This window comes from Podarcis filfolensis, assembly GCF_964270895.1.
Source record: "Podarcis filfolensis genome assembly, chromosome: Z".
In the NCBI taxonomy this organism is placed as follows: Eukaryota; Metazoa; Chordata; class Lepidosauria; order Squamata; family Lacertidae; genus Podarcis; species Podarcis filfolensis.
The window spans coordinates 36,791,902-36,808,546 of NC_139617.1; the positions used below are offsets into that span (position 1 = coordinate 36,791,902).

Here is a 16,645-nt window from a genome sequence, read left to right on the forward strand (position 1 = left end):
AGGCAAAGGGCGGCTGTTTCCATAGCAACCCAGAGATACGGCCTAATATGCCTTCTGCGCAGAAGTTGCGCCTTTCCCAAAGATTCATGCGAACTGTAGTTTATTAGAGTAGGTGGGAATCGTTGCTCCGTTAGAGACGAACTACAGTTCCCATGATCCTCCAGAGGGCGGGGATTCAAGCTCTTTAAATGTATGGCATGGATCTCGCCTGTAAACATTAGGGTCAGATTCCTCAAGCTTGATTAAACGGTTGCTGCTTGTATTTAGATCCCGTGGAAATCAATGGGACAAATTAGTCATGACACCATCCCATTGATTTCAGTGGGCCTCAAAATAAACCCAGCTTAGGAGCTGTATTCCCAATGAAATTCTTCTCAAGAGCAGAACCACTGACATTTATCAAACGTCGTTTGTCATCATGTCCATCAATTTCGGTGGGTTTACTCTTCGGAAGACGCGGATTTAGGGAGCGCTGCAGGAGGCGCCGCGACAATGATCCAGTAGGGAAGGCCGAGGGAGGGTCGCCCCGAAATTTGGTGTTGCACAGGGCAGTCGTTTCCACTCTGAGGCAGTAATGCTTCTGATACCAGTTGCCTGAAATTGCAGAACGGGAGTGCTCTGGTACTCCGATCTTGATCTGGTTGGCCTAAGGTCTTTATGGTCTGGACCTGAAGGCTCTTATGTTCATCCCACCAGATGTAGGGAAGAGCCTGTGGAGGATGCTGAGATTCTTCTATTGCTGGGGGGTTGGACTCGATGGCCCTTGGGGTCCCTTTCAACTCTACAGTTCTACTATGCAAGCATTTTGAAGCAAAATAGGGAGTGCAAAATGCCTGCTGCTGTTTGTGAGAGCTTGACAGATTAGTGATGTGTATGATGTGCAGCCTCATATTGCAACAGTTTGAATCAAGAAAGTAGGGCTTGAATCAGCACTGAGGTAAGTGAGCATGTGCAGACTGCAAATGACAAAATCAGGTCTATGCAAGCATGAGCAGAGAACAAAGACATGTAAACGGCAAAATAATGTAATTCAGTTTTTTGTTTATAGAAAAGGACTGGGGTTCTCTGTTTAGAGACTGTCTCTGTCTTATTAGAATCATTCTATGGGGCTGTCCTTTGCTGCAGCAGAGAATAAACAGGGTGCCTAGCTGGGTGCCTTGCTTCTTGTATCTCGTGGTTGCATCTTTTTTAAAATCCTACCTAGGAACAAACACCTACATTGTGGGGGGTTGGACTAGATGACCATCAGGGTCCCTTCCAACTCCACAATTCTATTATTCTAGTTAACTTGAACAGGAGGCAGTAATGACCACCAACCAGGATGGCTTTGAGAGAGGAATGGAGAAATTCATGCAGAAGGCTATCAAAACCTACTAGCCACGATGGTTTTGACCTGCCTCCATGATTGGAAGGCAGTAATGCTCCTGAATACCAGTTGCTGGAAACCACCGAGGAGTGCTCCTGTGCTTGGGTGCTGCTTGTGAGTTTCCCACCGACATCTGGTTGACCACGATGAGAACAAAGTGCTGGATTAGATGGGCCACTGGCCTAATCAAGCAGGCTGTTGTGTTCTTGTAAAATTTACCTTTGGTCTGATACAGCAGAGCTCATACGGTCTGACCCACCTGTTAACCATGAACATGTGCTAATGCTGACAAGCGCACCATGGGTTTTTTTAGGTTTTTTTATTTAAATAAGGAGAATTCTTTCATATGGAAAGAGCTAATACAATCACATATTTGAAAGGAGAAACCATAGGAACTGAAATCAAGAAGAGGAAAGAGAGAGCTCGTTGCTGCCACCAGCCTGGCGATTTCTGTCATCAGAGACATCCAGTCCATGTTAAAAAGTTGTCCCAGAAAGGTTTTTTTTTTAAGGGGGAAAAAAAACCACGTTGAACATTAAAAGATATTTTAAGTTGTCAGTTGTCATTTCAAATATATGGTCTACATGAAAAGACAAATAGAAGGAAAGGCCCAAAAAAGAAAAAAAGTTTTACTGTACAGTTTGTGAGGTTAAAAGGAGTACAATACCCTCTTTCAGAAACGACAAATGCAATTTATACAGGACGAGGGGCATGGGGTGGGTGGGGAACTTGCTGCTTAAGAAATGTCTCAACATGCCAAAGCGAGTACCACACTGCTATTGCAATTCCCACATAACTATTCAGATGGTTACATCTTGTAGAAAAAAACCACTGGACACAAGTAGGTCTTAAGTTACAAGCATACTATATCCTAAAATAGGACCCAGACCAGTTTCATTCTTCCCACACCTAGCAGTTCCACTGCTTCAAAATGATTTGTTCATCTCATTTGATGATTCTGCTTCATCTCATGAGCTTGTTTATCCATCCTCACTCCCAATGGAAAAGGAGTTGCATCTCTGCATAAAATCAGAGGCTAACCATCACCACCACCCTGCATGCAACTCAAACGAGATGTAAGGGGTCCTTGCTGGAAGTGGGGGTGCAGCTGCCAGTTTAAAACAAAGAAAAAGGAGGCAACAGCTGAACTGCAAATCTATTCTTTTAAAAATATAGCAAAAGGGGAGGAGAATTACATCAGTTTGGAGCAGTCTTTCAAGAGGGGTAGAGGGAGGTATGCTTTAACACAATGAGTGGGCAGGGCCACAAACATAAATGAAATTCAGCAGGCAGAGAATTGTGTGGCTGCTGTTCTCATGCTGCGCAGGAGCTAGCCACGGATTATTCAACTTAAGGACTGCTTCACTTGAACCTGTGCAACTTCACCTTTAATTTTAGAGGGATATGCTGCAGCCTTTTCTCTGCTCCACAACTGGCCACAAACCGTGGCGTGAAAAGTAGCTAAGAACTCACAAGAGGGTTTTCAGGAGAAGGGAACCACTGCACAACGCAATGGAGGCGCAGAATCGAACACTATTTACACGTGACCGTAGCCTTAATAAAGCCTGCAGCTATGCCAGCTGGTTGGAAAACACAGTGATGCATCAGCTGCCATTGGGCTTAGAGCATGGCTGCCCCTTCTGCATCAGCCTCAGGAGCAAGACAATCCTGTCTCTGAGTGAAACATCTGCCGGAAGTAGAGGATGCATGCAGAGTCAGTTCCGGTGACAGGGGAGACTGAGGCAAAGCCCAGTCTTCTCTTCTATTGAATGGTGACAAAAAATACCCTGTGGAAGAGGAGCCCACTCACAGAAGATATCTCATCCACAACTGGTTTATTTCCATGGGTCAGCTGCCAGCACTATCACCAGAACTGACAAAGTCGCTGCACAAAAATGTAAGGAGGGAAGCAGAAGGCCACAGAGGTTTTATGAATCTGCTACCTCTTTCCAAATTGGTTATTATCCCCACCTTCAGCTGAAGAATGTAGCACTGAAAGAATCAAGAGACAAATTTCAACTTCTTATTATTGATCCCCAACAGGTACTGTAAAAAACACAAAGTATATCTTTTTCTAAAGTGGAAGAAAAACAAGAAGACGTGGCAAAGAAGGGACATCATTTGCATTTTTGAAAAACAAGGGTGTAAGGGGACAGCTTTCCATGTGAAAAACAAGTCCTGTGAGCTGCAGGTAACAGTAATAATGCAAATTAAACCTGCCTGTCCCCAAAAAGAGGCAATGAAAAGTAAGAGGTTGCTTCTTGGCCTCTCCTTCACAGAGTAAATTCAGACATAATATATAAATAGAGCAGTGAAACATTTACTTCTTTTTTCACCTAGACCTACAACATCAAATACGTATAAATAAATTCTAGTGTTTTGTCTTGTTAAAAGAGGGTGACTTCCCCCACCGCCCCCTTCAATAGTAAGTACTGTATTTCTGATTAAATTTACACCAGGAGTTTCTGTGATATTTTGCATCTAGCAATAAACTCAAGCTCCACCAATGCCACCCTCCCCCTCGGCCTTGCGATTTGCAGAAGGACCATCTGAAAGTCATATACAAAAGAAAAAACAAGGTTTGTGTCTTCTTTGAAATAAAATTAAAAGGGCATCACAAGAGCGCTAAAGGTGCAAAGCAATATGCTGGTGAGAGCAGGATTTGAGTTTGTTGAAATTTAAAATCAGTCACAGCCCACCCACCCACCCCTAAAAAATCCAAGGAAGCATTTTTATAATTGCTCATGATATTTCAAAGTAGCAGAGGCATCATGCAGAAGAAGAAAAAGAGCAAGATTATTCGGGAAATATTAACGTCACTGTCTTTGAAAAGGTGGGGTGGGGACAGGGTGAGATTCAGGGGGTGAGGAAAGAACTTCTGCAACTCCAATATTACTAAACTTCAAATCACTCTAAGATGCTAGAAGCATTGGGGGCAGCTCAGAAACCCAAGAAATAACCCTCTTGCTCCCCAGGAATGGCAATTTTATAAATTTATTTAAAAGCACCATCTATCTCAAGCCCCTTCCACGGTTTTCTATGAAGGAAAACAAACACGCAGACACACACAAAACGGTGAAGAGGAAACATTACCATGGCTGAGTTAAAACAAGCCTAGAAGTCAGGACTAAAGCTGTCCTATAAATGTCACGGTTTTTACCAAGCTTAAGAAATTAAAAACTCTTTTAAAAAAAGAAATCCAGGAGGGTGTTCCAAATCTTGCAAATCCTCTCCCCACTACCTCTCGCAAATCCTTCTTAAATACATTCTTTGTTCAAAACATTTGTCTTTGGAACCACCAGCAGAACAACCACCAGCAGAAAAAGGCCGTTAGGACAATTTTTCAAGTTACTGTCTACAAAAGAAAGAGAATTTTCCTTCTCCACTCTAGTGTTTTTAACAAGACAAATCTAAACAGGAAATAAGTGGAAGCAATTAGTCCACTTGAGACCTCTAGCATCTTTTAAAAACACAAAACCAGACATGAAAATGGAATCCAGTATAATCCTGCCTTTTCAGAGCATGGCTGCTCTGCAAGTTATGAAGAGGTTACGTTTGGTAGATACTAGAGTCACCCAAGTGCTCTAAAAGTAATTATTTGCAAAAGGGTGTGTGTTTGTGTGGATATGAAGGGGAGAAGGAAGGAGGAAGGAAATAAAACTCTCCCACACACAGCGATTTCTTTCATTCACAAGGAATCAAGCCTCTGATCTGCTGTTGTGTGTTGTGCAGAAGGAGGCTTCTACCATTTTGCTTCAGTAGTGGGCATGCATCTCAGCTACCAAAAGAGGTCCACTGGGTGGCATTCAACAAAGTTCTAATCAGAACAGACCTACTGAAATTAGCGTGCCTAAGTTAGTCAAGTCCATCAATTTCACGAGGTCTAACTGAAAACTGTTGACACTGGAATCAACCCAATGACTCTCAACTAACTCAGATCCCAGCAAGTCAAGAACTTCCTTGTGTAGAATCTTGAGGAGAGCCCCTTGCTGCAAATCTAATTGCTTCCAGAATTTTTGTTTCTAAATATAAACAAAAACACCCCAACTCCACACAGATGATGACCAGATCGGGGTAGATCTCATGGAATAAACGTGCTGGCATTTCTGAAATGAGAGCAATGCTGGTTTTCTTGTTCTTTTTATACTGCAAGGGGCAGGCAGGCAGAAGAGACAACAACTGGAGCAGCTATTGGACCTACTATAAATGCCTTTCATAATGATTTTTTCTTTTAAAGCAAGTTCTGCTTCTAGTTTAACAAAGGGAACTCAAGGGAAGAGGAAGGAAATGAAGCATGTCCTAAGCCATCAAATGCCTTTACCTATCCCAAGTGTGGGGAACCTGTGGCCTTCCATATGTTGCTGAACGACAACTCCCATCAACCCCAGAAAGCATGGCCAATGGCTAGGGAACCGTCATTCAATAACAGAGCCAAAAGGGTTCCCCACACATTTATCCTATATTTTACTTGAAAGGATTTTAAAGAGCCAAGGGCTAATCCCTGCCCAATGAGATCAAGCAGGCGCCTTCATTGTACTCTTTTTGGCACCTGCTAAAAACATTCGTGTTTAGACAAGCCTACCCTGATGCTTAGAAAGTTGAGGTAATTTTAATATGTTTGAGCGTTTTAACTTAGGGTTAAAATGGGTTGTAATTTTGCCTCAATTTTACTGTGTTGTTTTTTTCACCTTTTGTAAACCGCTTTGAGGATTTTCTACAATCAAGCAGTATTTAAAGGTAAAGGGACCCCTGACCATTAGGTCCAGTCGTGACCGACTCTGGGGTTGCGGCGCTCATCTTGCTTTTTTGGCCGAGGGAGCCAGCTTTATTGGCCGAGGGAGCTTCCGGGTCATGTGGCCAGCATGACTAAGCCGCTTCTGGCAAACCAAAGCAGCGCACGGAAACGCCGTTTACCTTCCCGCCGGAGCGGTACCTATTTATCTACTTACACTTTAACGTGCTTTCAAACTGCTAGGTTGGCAGGAGCAGGGACCGAGCAACGGGAGCTCACCCCGTCACGGGGATTCGAACCACAAGCGGTATATCAATTTTATGAAATAAACAAATAAGGGCTAAGCATTGACACAGCCTCAATTTAAAAGGAGCGTAGAAAGCTCAACATATCACACAGGAACTGTTTTCCATACATCCCCTCTGCCCAAAGTGGGAGCACCCAGGTACATGATTTAGATTTGGGGGAGGGGGGGTGTCATTTTTCAGAAGGCAAAGAGTAGAAGACAAGAAGAGAAGGAAATGCAAGGGAACTTAGAAACGTCCTGCTATAAAAACAAAGACACAGCATCCTGTTTTGCTTTAAAAACCTTGGAGGCCTGTTTTTTTTGTTATTAAAAAATAAAATAAAATCCAGCACACTCCTGATCTCGTTACCGCTCAGCTGACACAAAGAGGAGAAGAGTGGGCTCCATCCCCCCAAAAGCGGTCACTGCTATTTGCAAGTGGGAGCAAGGAAAATTAAAGAACAAAAGCCACCAGAGCCACTCAAGTCATTTTCGGGGAGGGGGGACAGCAGCAGCGGTACAGCAGGAATGGTTGCCTTTTGTTGTTGTCATTGGAAAGCAAGCAGGTCCACATCAAAATCCACGGCTCAAATAACTGCTTTGTTGGGAGGAGGACTCTGACGAGACCAACGCTTCAGGCAGCTGACAGATAAGTTGCAGTAAAGCCGGGGAGGGTGGCAAGGAGTCTCAGCACAGCCGGTGGCCAGGGTGGAAAATGTGGAGTGATTTGCAGAGCCTTCTCACTCTCTCTTTCTATGGTGTGTGTGGAGTATAACAAAGCTGACTGGCATCCTGGGGCTGGGGAAGAGGGTGGGTTGGTGGCATAGTTGCTTAGGCCTTGCTCTCCTCCACTTTGACCGCCTGAGGCTTGATGGCTCCCGTGCGCACCGGTTTAATCAGACTGGCAGAAGGGGGCTCTGGAAGTTTCACCACTCCAAGGCTGCCTTTGCTTTCGTCCAGTCGCTGTTTTGCCTGCTGGGATATATGAAGGAGAGAGAGAGGGAGCATATGAAAACAAAGGAAGGAATTGGGCACCTGAGAGATCATGCTTGACCTGCAAGCACACTCAGTGCACTGAGACCCTCCAATCCCCTGCAATGAAAATATTTGCTTAGAATATAGTGATGCAGATTAAATCAGCCTTGCAAGTAAGTCTGGCATTTTTTAATTTTTTAAATACTAAGAGGCTAGTAGCCTGGGCGCTGCAAAGGGGGAGAAACACCCTTCTCTGTGGCTAGCATGGAAATGCAAGCTAATTATTAAAACGACAATAATGTACCCCTTCTAGCAAAGAAATGCTTTATTCTCTGTGGCCAGCATGGAAATGCCCACTCACAGAATTATTCATTTATATGTACATTCAGATTATTTGGGGCAGAGTGCTCCTAACCTTCAAAAGGATATTATTACTACTAATAACAATTTCATGTATATCTGTATTTTTCCTCCAAGTTCAAGGTAGTTATATGGTTCTCCCCTTCCTCATTTAATTCCCACCCCCCACAGCCTGGGAGGGTAGATTACATGAACAGGCAGTGAATGACCCAAGGCTACCCAGTGAGCTTCTTGCTTGAGGCAGGGATTTGAACTCTGGTCTCCCAACTCCTAGCCCAGCACTCTAACCGCCACATCACACTGGCCCTCAGTGGACAGATGGGAGTGGAGGTGTCTCTGCCAGGAGTGGGGAGCCCTACTGCCAAGTGGGGGAGCCCACTGATAGAAAGTGCCCCCACAGCACGTGCAAGAATAGCAGGTGGAAACTATGGCTGCTGGTACCCCCTAAACGGGCAGCTTCAGGGGTGGAATGAAGTTCTGGGATGCTACGGGACCCAGAATAACGTCTGCAGCAGAAGGGTTTTCAGGTGTCGCAGGCCTTCGATCAGGAACCCTGTGAAAGTCATATCCACAACATACATATAACACATATTGAAAGAACATAGCTTCCTCCCCACAATCCTGGTAATGGCAGTTTACACTCTATAAAGCTACAATTCCCAGCACCCTTAACAAACAATAGCTCCCAGGATTCATCTGGGGAAGTCATTTGTTTTAAATGTATATGCTTTGGATGTGACCCAAGCCTCATCCAAGTTTCAGGTGAAATGAGGCAAGAGTAGGCCTTTCCCAGAATCCTCCTGGCCCAGAAAACCAGGTGACAGCAGAGAGCCAATCTCAAGCCACCAGTTTCTGCTGCTTGCCTCACGTCCCACCTACCCTCGCCTCATTGGTCTCTGCTCACCCCTTGGCAGCCATAGTGAAGAGGAATGTGGCAGCCATTGCAGCAGCCATTTTTGTGAGGACTACATACATACAAGGGAGCTATTGCCTTTACCCTTACCTGCTGGATGTAATGCCCCTGCACAGAGTTCATATTGATGGCCGGTCCAGAGGGCTTCCCACTGGGGCTGGCAGAATTAGGCCTGCAGGGGGTGAAAAGAAAACACACACACACACAGACAGACACATACACACGCACAAAGGTTAAGACAGAGCAAGCAAAGACAGAGGGAATCACCACCTCAAAAATCAAGAACGAGCTCAGCAGGCAGGCCCCGGAGGGGGCAGTCACAATTAAAAGAGGGTTGCCTGTGGACTCCACATTTTTTTTTTATCCACCTCACAGATGTTCAAGTGTTTGCCAGGAGTCAGGGGCATGTTCCCCCCACCACGAGTCCTGTTTCATTTTACCTACCTCCCCACACTTCTGGAGCCCCGACATGTCCAGCACAATGCTCACCAACGATCCTTTCTCTGCTGAAATGTCAAAATTCCACCACAAAACAAAACAAAAATCAAATCAAATGCCGGCTGCCGGAACTGCGCAAATCCAGTGCCTCAGAGAGTCAAGACCCTTAATTTTATGTAACGCATCCCACAGACAAACAAAGTGCAGGAATGAAACATAGATAAACTAAACAGCCCAAAAGAGGCAAGGAAGGAGGCTCTGTGTCTCACATCCACACCGTACATTTAAAGTGCAATGATACCAAGTCACGGCTTTGCCCCAGTGATTCAGGAGAGCTATTTATTAAAGCTGCTTATAGTCTTTATGATACCTTCCCCTTCATTGCCCTCACAGAGCTACAATTCTCAGAGTTACCTGGGAATAGAGATTGAGTGCTAAACCACTTTGGGAACAGTAGCTTTGTGAGGAGAATTAAGGGTCTCTTAACAACTTTCAGAACCCTTAACAAACTACAACTCTCATAATTCTTTTGGGGAAGCCATGATGTTTAAAGTGGTATCATAAGGCTTTATATGTAAGCTGTGAATGTGGCTTCAGTTACGGAAATGCCTTAAGCAACTCAAGAGGTTGGCATAACATTACTGAGTAAAATTCCTAGAAAATGTGACATTTGGGGTTGGATAATGAATCTCAGACCCAGAGGCCAAATGCAGTCTCCAAGGCCTCGTTTTCTGGCTCTCAGGACTTTCTCCAGGCCACACCTTCTCAGTGGTCTTGCCCTGCACCCTCCTTGAGTCTTTTTGCCTGGCTGGAAAGTGTCCCTTGAACTGAGATTGTGCCTTTGCTTGTTTGGATGGGAGGACAGAGAGGTGTTTGTGCATGCAGAAATTAGTCAACTCTACAAAAGTAGTATTTATATTTATTCCTCTACTGCCTTTTGTCTCAGGCCCTGACTACCACCAGTATGTGGCTCCCTGAAGGTGATCCATAAGTACTCAGAGCAGGTCTACTGAAATCAATGTAACGTTAGTCATGTCCATCAATAACAGTGGGTCTATTCTGAGTAGGACTAACATTGGATGCAAGCGGGAATTCCCTGACCCCTAGAGGAGTGCCCTTGTTCAGCCTTGAAATCTCTTTGAGAATAAAATATGGGCCATGATGGAGTCATTTCCTTTACCCAGCCCACTTCTGCATCTGGCTCCTAGAAGGCTGCCCATGAGGAAATGTGGCCCCCACCTCTGATTTAGCACTCTGGTGCGCATGAACCTGAGTGTTAGGTATGAAGTATACCTTGTGGCTTAAAAACCAAGGGTTGCTTTCAACTAAGCCCTACTCATGATAGACCCATTATAATTAATGAACCCAAGTTAGTCATGTTTATTAACCTCAGTAGGTATACTCTGAGTAGGACCAGCACCAGATACCACCCAAATTCTGGTTTACTGAGCAGACCAGCTTCATAAACCATGGGTTGAAGCTGGCTTGTTAAGAACCTGACTAGGGTTGTTTTAAATCACAGTCTGTGGTCTCTATGCAAGGACAACCCAAGATTCATGGAAACTGAAACTACACAGAGCAGAAAGCTTTCTCCTGGACACATGGGAGGAGAGAGCTACTGAGCCTGAGTTCACTTAGGGTCATTCCCCCTCATGCACGTAGTACTAAACCATGGTGAAATGAGGACCAACTCAGCCTGACTGGCTCTTTTACATCAAGTGTAGGGGGACCTGTAGCTCTCCATCAACCCCAACCAACCAAGTTCAAGCAGGCAAAGGATTATGGATCCAACCCAATGGATTTGAAGCAAGCTTTTTAGATTAGGTGTGGGGAACCTGCGACCATCCAGATGTTGCTGGACTACAACTTCCATCATCTGAGAACACTCTCGTGTTGCTTGGCTGGGGCTGATGGGAGTTGCAGTCCAACCACACAGCTTCTCCATCCCTGTGCTACCAAAGTAAATGTGCAAGAAGCATCCCCATCCAGGTTAGAGGAAAGGCAAGCTGCCTTGTACAGAGTCAGAACACTAGTCTACCTAGCTCAATACTATCTACACTGAAAGGCAGTGGTTTTCAGAGAGCGAGTCTACCTGCCATCCTTACCTGGAGATGCCTTTAGGAATTGAACCAGAAACCTTCTGCATACAAAGCAGATGCTCTGCCCCTGAGCTAGGATCCTTAGTCAAATAATGCTATCAATATCCACAGCTATTTATACAGCCAATTAAAATGCCAAGCAATCATAATTGTTGACAGCGAGACAGGGAAAATGGTTTCAGAAGGGGAATCTTTCACACTGGAGATGCTGGGGATTGAATCTGGGACCTTCTGCAGGCAAAGCAGGTGGAATATTATTTACCCACAGTCTTTCCCTTCTGTAAGCAAAAACGGCGGGGATGTCTTTTTAAGGTTACACTTCCCCTCTGCAGATTTTACGACTGTATTAGAAATAATAAAATGTTAAAAATCTGCAAATGAGAAAATCAGGGGCACCTTTTCAGGAGATCATTAAAATAAAACCTGATTAAGCTAACTGGATCTCACTAAATGCAACTCAGAGGAGACCAATGAAATTAAGGTTAGGCATACCCATCAATTTCAGTGGATTGACTGAGTAGAACTAACACTGGATAGAACCCCTAAATAAACCTTGTTTAACATATAAGTTTCTTAAGATTAGAATTAAATTAACAAATTTCATAGGCATTTATACATGCAAATTTGGGAGGGGGGACCTTTCCCTTTCCCTGCTCTCTCTCCATCCCACTCAACAAAAATAAACCTGCAGCAATCAAAACTGTATTTCACCTGTATGTGTGAGGCGATGGAATGGACCCTGCTGTGGGAGCATTCTGTTTTGCGTCTGCAAAGTGGAATCCTTTCATTTCTACATGCGAGGACTGGAAGGAGAAAGGAACAGGTTGCAGGGTTATTTCCTTTTCACAAAAATACTTCACTATCTTGAGGATGGGAAAGAGATTCTGGCTCAGTTTCAGACATTATCCCAAACCATAGGCCCCAGCTGCACTATACATTTAAAGCAGTTATCATGCCATGTCCAACAGTCATGGCTCCCACAGACCAAAGAATCCTGGGAGCTGTACTTTGTTAAGGGTGCTGAGAGCTGTTAGGAGACTCCTGTTCTCTTCTCAGAGCTACAATTCCCGGAGTGGTTTAACAGTCAATTCCTCTTTGCAGGGAACTCCAGGAACTGTAGCTTTGTGGTGGGGAATTGGGGATCTTCTAAGAACTCTCAGCTCACTTAACAAACCACACTTCCCAAGATTCTTTGAGTGAAGAAAAGACAAGACATGCCTTAAATGTACAGTGCAGAGGGGACACGACAGTCACAATTACAGACCAATTCTCTTCCATGACTTTGTCTAATCTCCTTACCACATTGTGGAGGAATGAGCTCTACATGTTAGGGATACATTGTGTGGCAAAGTACTTCCTACTGTCTGTCCAGAATCTACTGCCAAACAAATTCACTCTGGATGACCTCGAGTTCTACTGCAGTGGCAGACGTGGGATTTGAGTCTCTCCAGATCATTCATGACTTTATAAAAACCTGTTTCACATCTCTCTCTCTCTCTTAGTCATCTTTCTTCCCCCCCCCCCAACCTTTGAGATAAGTAAGAAAACCCAAGTTGCTTGGCAAATGACAACTGTGAGGTAACTGGAAGCCAACGCAGATCTTGTTAACATGCTCGCCACACTCCTAAATCTGTCAGGAGATGAGATGCCATATGAATTGCTTGAAGCTTCTTGGAATGAGTTCAAGGGCAACTCCATGCAGGGTGCATTACAGTAGTGTAGCCTCGAGGTTGTGAATTTGAAAAAGTATGTTAATAATAGAAATAGGTTATTTTTAAAAAAGATCAATTAACATATATACACACCCTGTGGGTCCTTACCTCCCTGCTCGAAGCAAGGACAGGCGGCTGAGAACCAGGTGAGAGAATTCTGCGAGGAGCTCCAACAGACAGGTTCTGGCCTTGGGGGAGCTGGATGGACTGTGGCAATATCAGGGGCTGTTGGCCAGAACCGTAACGGGCCATCGGGAGCTGGGAGCCCGGCATTGACATTGTTAGCTGCGTGTTAATGAGCAGACAGTTACTTGAGAGGCAATAATGAGAAGTAGCCACAATGCTGCTTCCCAGGGACCATAACAGTTTTGGCATTGGGAATAGCTAATTCCCAAGATAAAAACTTTTTATCTTTTGAGAAGTGCCTAGGGGACCCCCCCCCGGTCTCTTCTCACCAACCCCTCCCCTGGATCATCCCACCCAGACAAAGAATGCACACACGCACACACACCACTTTTCCAAGGAATCTGGCAAAATAATTCACCTGAGCCTTGAAACGCACATAGAGATGAAAGAGGAAACGAGAAAGAACATTGTTCTTCCAACTTCCGCTTTCTGTTCTATGCACTTTTCACGGGGCAAAAGACAACCACCAGCACCACATCACTGATACAACTTTTTTGCTGTAGTCACTTAGTAGCCTTCTATCTCCTACAGCAATTGCATTTATTCTCTGTATAGAAGATTACTATCAATGAATTGTTTGATTCTTGTATTTCTGTCTTATATGAGCTATGTACTGAGTGAACCTACAAACTACTAAATTTCTAGCTTATCTGTCTGCATGAAGGAAAGGTAATGTAACGGAGCAAGACAGTTTTAACCCCTTGACCGGTGGCCTCTCTTTCTGTATGCGTGCTATGAGCTAATGACGTATTGTGTTTGAAAAAACCCTGTAAAAGCACTGTTAAAATGTGTCTCTGGGGCAGTTCCCTAAACTGGTGGTTCTGAACTACTGGTTTTGGAGGCTGCTCTACTGCAACAGCTCCTCTAACAAATTGGGTCCCTACCGGATGATGAGTTTGTGTATCTCTCTTGCTTGCGTTTTTCTTTAAGGTGTTATTCCCTCGCCTGGGCATGAACCATTAAGATGTGGCTTACAAGTAAATTCTTACCACATCATGACCAAAGGAGCAGCAAGAGGGGAGGGGGCTAAGAGGCTTTGTAGGGACCAAAGGAAGCTCTCAAGGGCGCCACCGGGCGCGTGGGAGTACCACTGGTGACCCCTGGTTTAAACCATGTTTCCTGGATCATACACAATGACGAGCCAGGAAAGTGAAATTAAACCATGGTTTATCCGCCTTCCCAGCCGCACATGAGGAAGAAATGAGGGGAGAGCATATACAGAATGCCCAACCACTAATTCCTTCCTCCAGCCAACGGTAATGTTTGCTGATATTTAATACTTTTCACAAAAAAGATGCTTTGTAGTGGTGAAAGGATTCTGCAGGGATAAAACCTCCCCTCCCCATCTGCCTCTCAGTTTCCTCCAACCGTGTCTACAAGAGTATCTCATCCTGAAGTCTTCTGTTTGCTATAAAAGGATTAAGCCGCACACCAACTTTCCGCCAAATTATCTTAAGTGCTTCAATGCCAGATGGCATTTCAAAGGGGCCTTCCCAAACCTGTTACGGTTTGTTTCCTGAAAGCAACGAGCGTCTTGAAGAGCCACATTAAAAACATGCTTGCTGTTGCATCTGGATCAATTTACTCCTCATATATTCCAATTTTAAAAGGTAAGAGAAGCATAGCTCAGAGACGCTGGAAGTAATCTGACGTCTGAACAACTCACAGGTAAAACTGGGGTGTTCAGATAAAAGCAACCAGGTCTATACAGGGGTGGCGAAGCCTCAGGCTCAGGGGCTAACTGCAGCCTCCCCATCTGGCTCTTGGCTCCCTCCCCATGTCACCAGTCCTGTTGCTGCAGTTCTTTTGTTTGACTGGAATGTGTCCTCGATTATGCTGGATGGCAGTGGGGGTTATGTTGGATGGCAGTGGGGGTGGCAGAAGGACCCTCCACACACACACACTTCCACATGACTGGAATGTAGACTACTATTATACACACAGGTCCTGCTTTCCAAACATAATGTGTTCCCAGGATATTGTTCATTAGGTGAGCTGATGATTTCCATTATTTCCTATGGGAACCTTTCTAGTACATGCTTTCTCCCTCCATACTTTTTGCCTGAAGCTGCTGCAAAAGCCAAACAAAAATGGGATTTGTCTGATCTCCCTCCCTTTCTGCTCAAAACTGCTGCTGCCGACCAGCCATTTGGCTAACTAAATCAGCCATTTGTGTTGTGAGCTTTGGGTGTTAATTCTTTGTGTCTGGATAACTAAGATTTCAGAGAGCAAGCGTTCTGGTAGCGGGACCTGCATGTACAAAGAACCACACACACACAAAACTGGAGATGCTCCCCAACCCCACCTCTATACTTCTGTGCCAGTTCTAAAACAGCAAACTAAGCAACTTTTGAAAACCATCTGTGTCCATGAAACCCCTCTGGTGCAAACAGAAGAATATCAGCACCTGTCTAGTCTACTATCTTTTTAGACATGCGCAAAGGCAAGCTTCATGTCTCAAGCCACATTTTGGCAAATATTTTTTCCAGGCAGGAAGCTAGCAACTCCTTATCAACGCAAGCACAGGAGTGGGGGGGTTGGGAAGAGACAGAATGATACGCACACTGAGCACCAGCCTCATGACAGCAGCAGAGCCCTGACCTGTGTAAGCTGCGATTCCATCATCTGTGAGGCTCCCATACCGGGAGCCTGGTTGATCTGGCCTTCATACACCAGGGTCTGGCTCCCGTTAACTGGCTGATAAGGGGATCCGGATTGAGTTTTCACCATTTCCAAAGGCTGCATGCCTGGGAAGGCGGAATATGGAGGCTTCAGGGCAGTGCCCCCAGTCAGGACCACGGTGTTGGGTTGGGAGAGGCTGGGATGCATGTAGACCTGAGACCTAAAAGGATGCAAGGCAGATGTGCACAAACCTCAGTGTTTGCCTTGAGTTTGCTGATACCTTCCTTTCGTGCATAGGTGGTACTGTTTTGGCCACGTCCGAGTGAGACATTGAGGTAGGATTTAGGAATGTTGGCTGCCAGCTCTGGGTCTCTGCTATTCATATCCAACTTCTATGCTCCAGGTTATGTACACAGTATATTTTACAACTCTATAAAGTCCTGTGCCAAGAGGAGAATTCCGTATCCTGTGCAAATTCATTTAATTGTGTTTTGCCCAGCCTTCTTGGGCCTCAGGGCCCTTTTGTGTATCTGAGAAACTGTTGTGGGGACCACAACATTTCACAGAAGGGAAAACAGGTAATTCTAAGAACCTTCTCTCTCTTTCTCTTTCTCTTTCTCTCTCTCTCTTTCTCTCTCTCTCTCTCTCACACACACACACACAACCACCACCAACATAAACAAGCATCCTATCTACACACTCAAAATAAATAATAGAGACCAAAAAAGCAGGGAATGCCTGCCCCCCCCATAAAAAACCCCAAACAAATGTTTTTTAAAAACAGGTTGATCAGAGCAGAGGGGCCAAGCGGGTAGTAGTTTAAGGGTACCAGTCTGGGGACCCCAGATGTAGGGTTGTAGTCAATGCTAGTCCCACCCAGAGTAGACCTACTGAAATTAAGTTGTGACCCACTCATTTCAGTGGGTCCAAACAATCAATCATCAAACATTTATATA

General features: G+C 44.8%; 1 protein-coding gene across 21 annotated transcripts in view; it reads right to left on the reverse strand.

Moving 5' to 3' along the window:
* Nucleotides 1-1,981: 1,981 nt before the first annotated feature.
* Nucleotides 1,982-16,645, reverse strand: part of PRRC2B (proline rich coiled-coil 2B) — a gene marked incomplete at its 3' end in the record, with an annotated part of 68,867 nt that continues 54,203 nt past the window's right edge. For 5 of the 21 annotated variants that reach the window (XM_083596820.1, XM_083596816.1, XM_083596805.1 and 2 more), the window contains 5 exons: nucleotides 15,669-15,909; nucleotides 12,975-13,166; nucleotides 11,881-11,972; nucleotides 8,723-8,804; nucleotides 1,982-7,359 (listed from right to left, as the gene is read on the reverse strand). In XM_083596820.1, the coding sequence (XP_083452946.1) occupies nucleotides 7,216-7,359; nucleotides 8,723-8,804; nucleotides 11,881-11,972; nucleotides 12,975-13,166; nucleotides 15,669-15,909 (751 nt within the window). Of the gene's footprint in view, nucleotides 7,360-8,722; nucleotides 8,805-9,076; nucleotides 9,139-11,876; nucleotides 11,973-12,974; nucleotides 13,167-15,668; nucleotides 15,910-16,645 lie in introns of those variants that run through there. The other 16 variants (XM_083596807.1, XM_083596813.1, XM_083596812.1 and 13 more) reach the window with 8 other exon arrangements.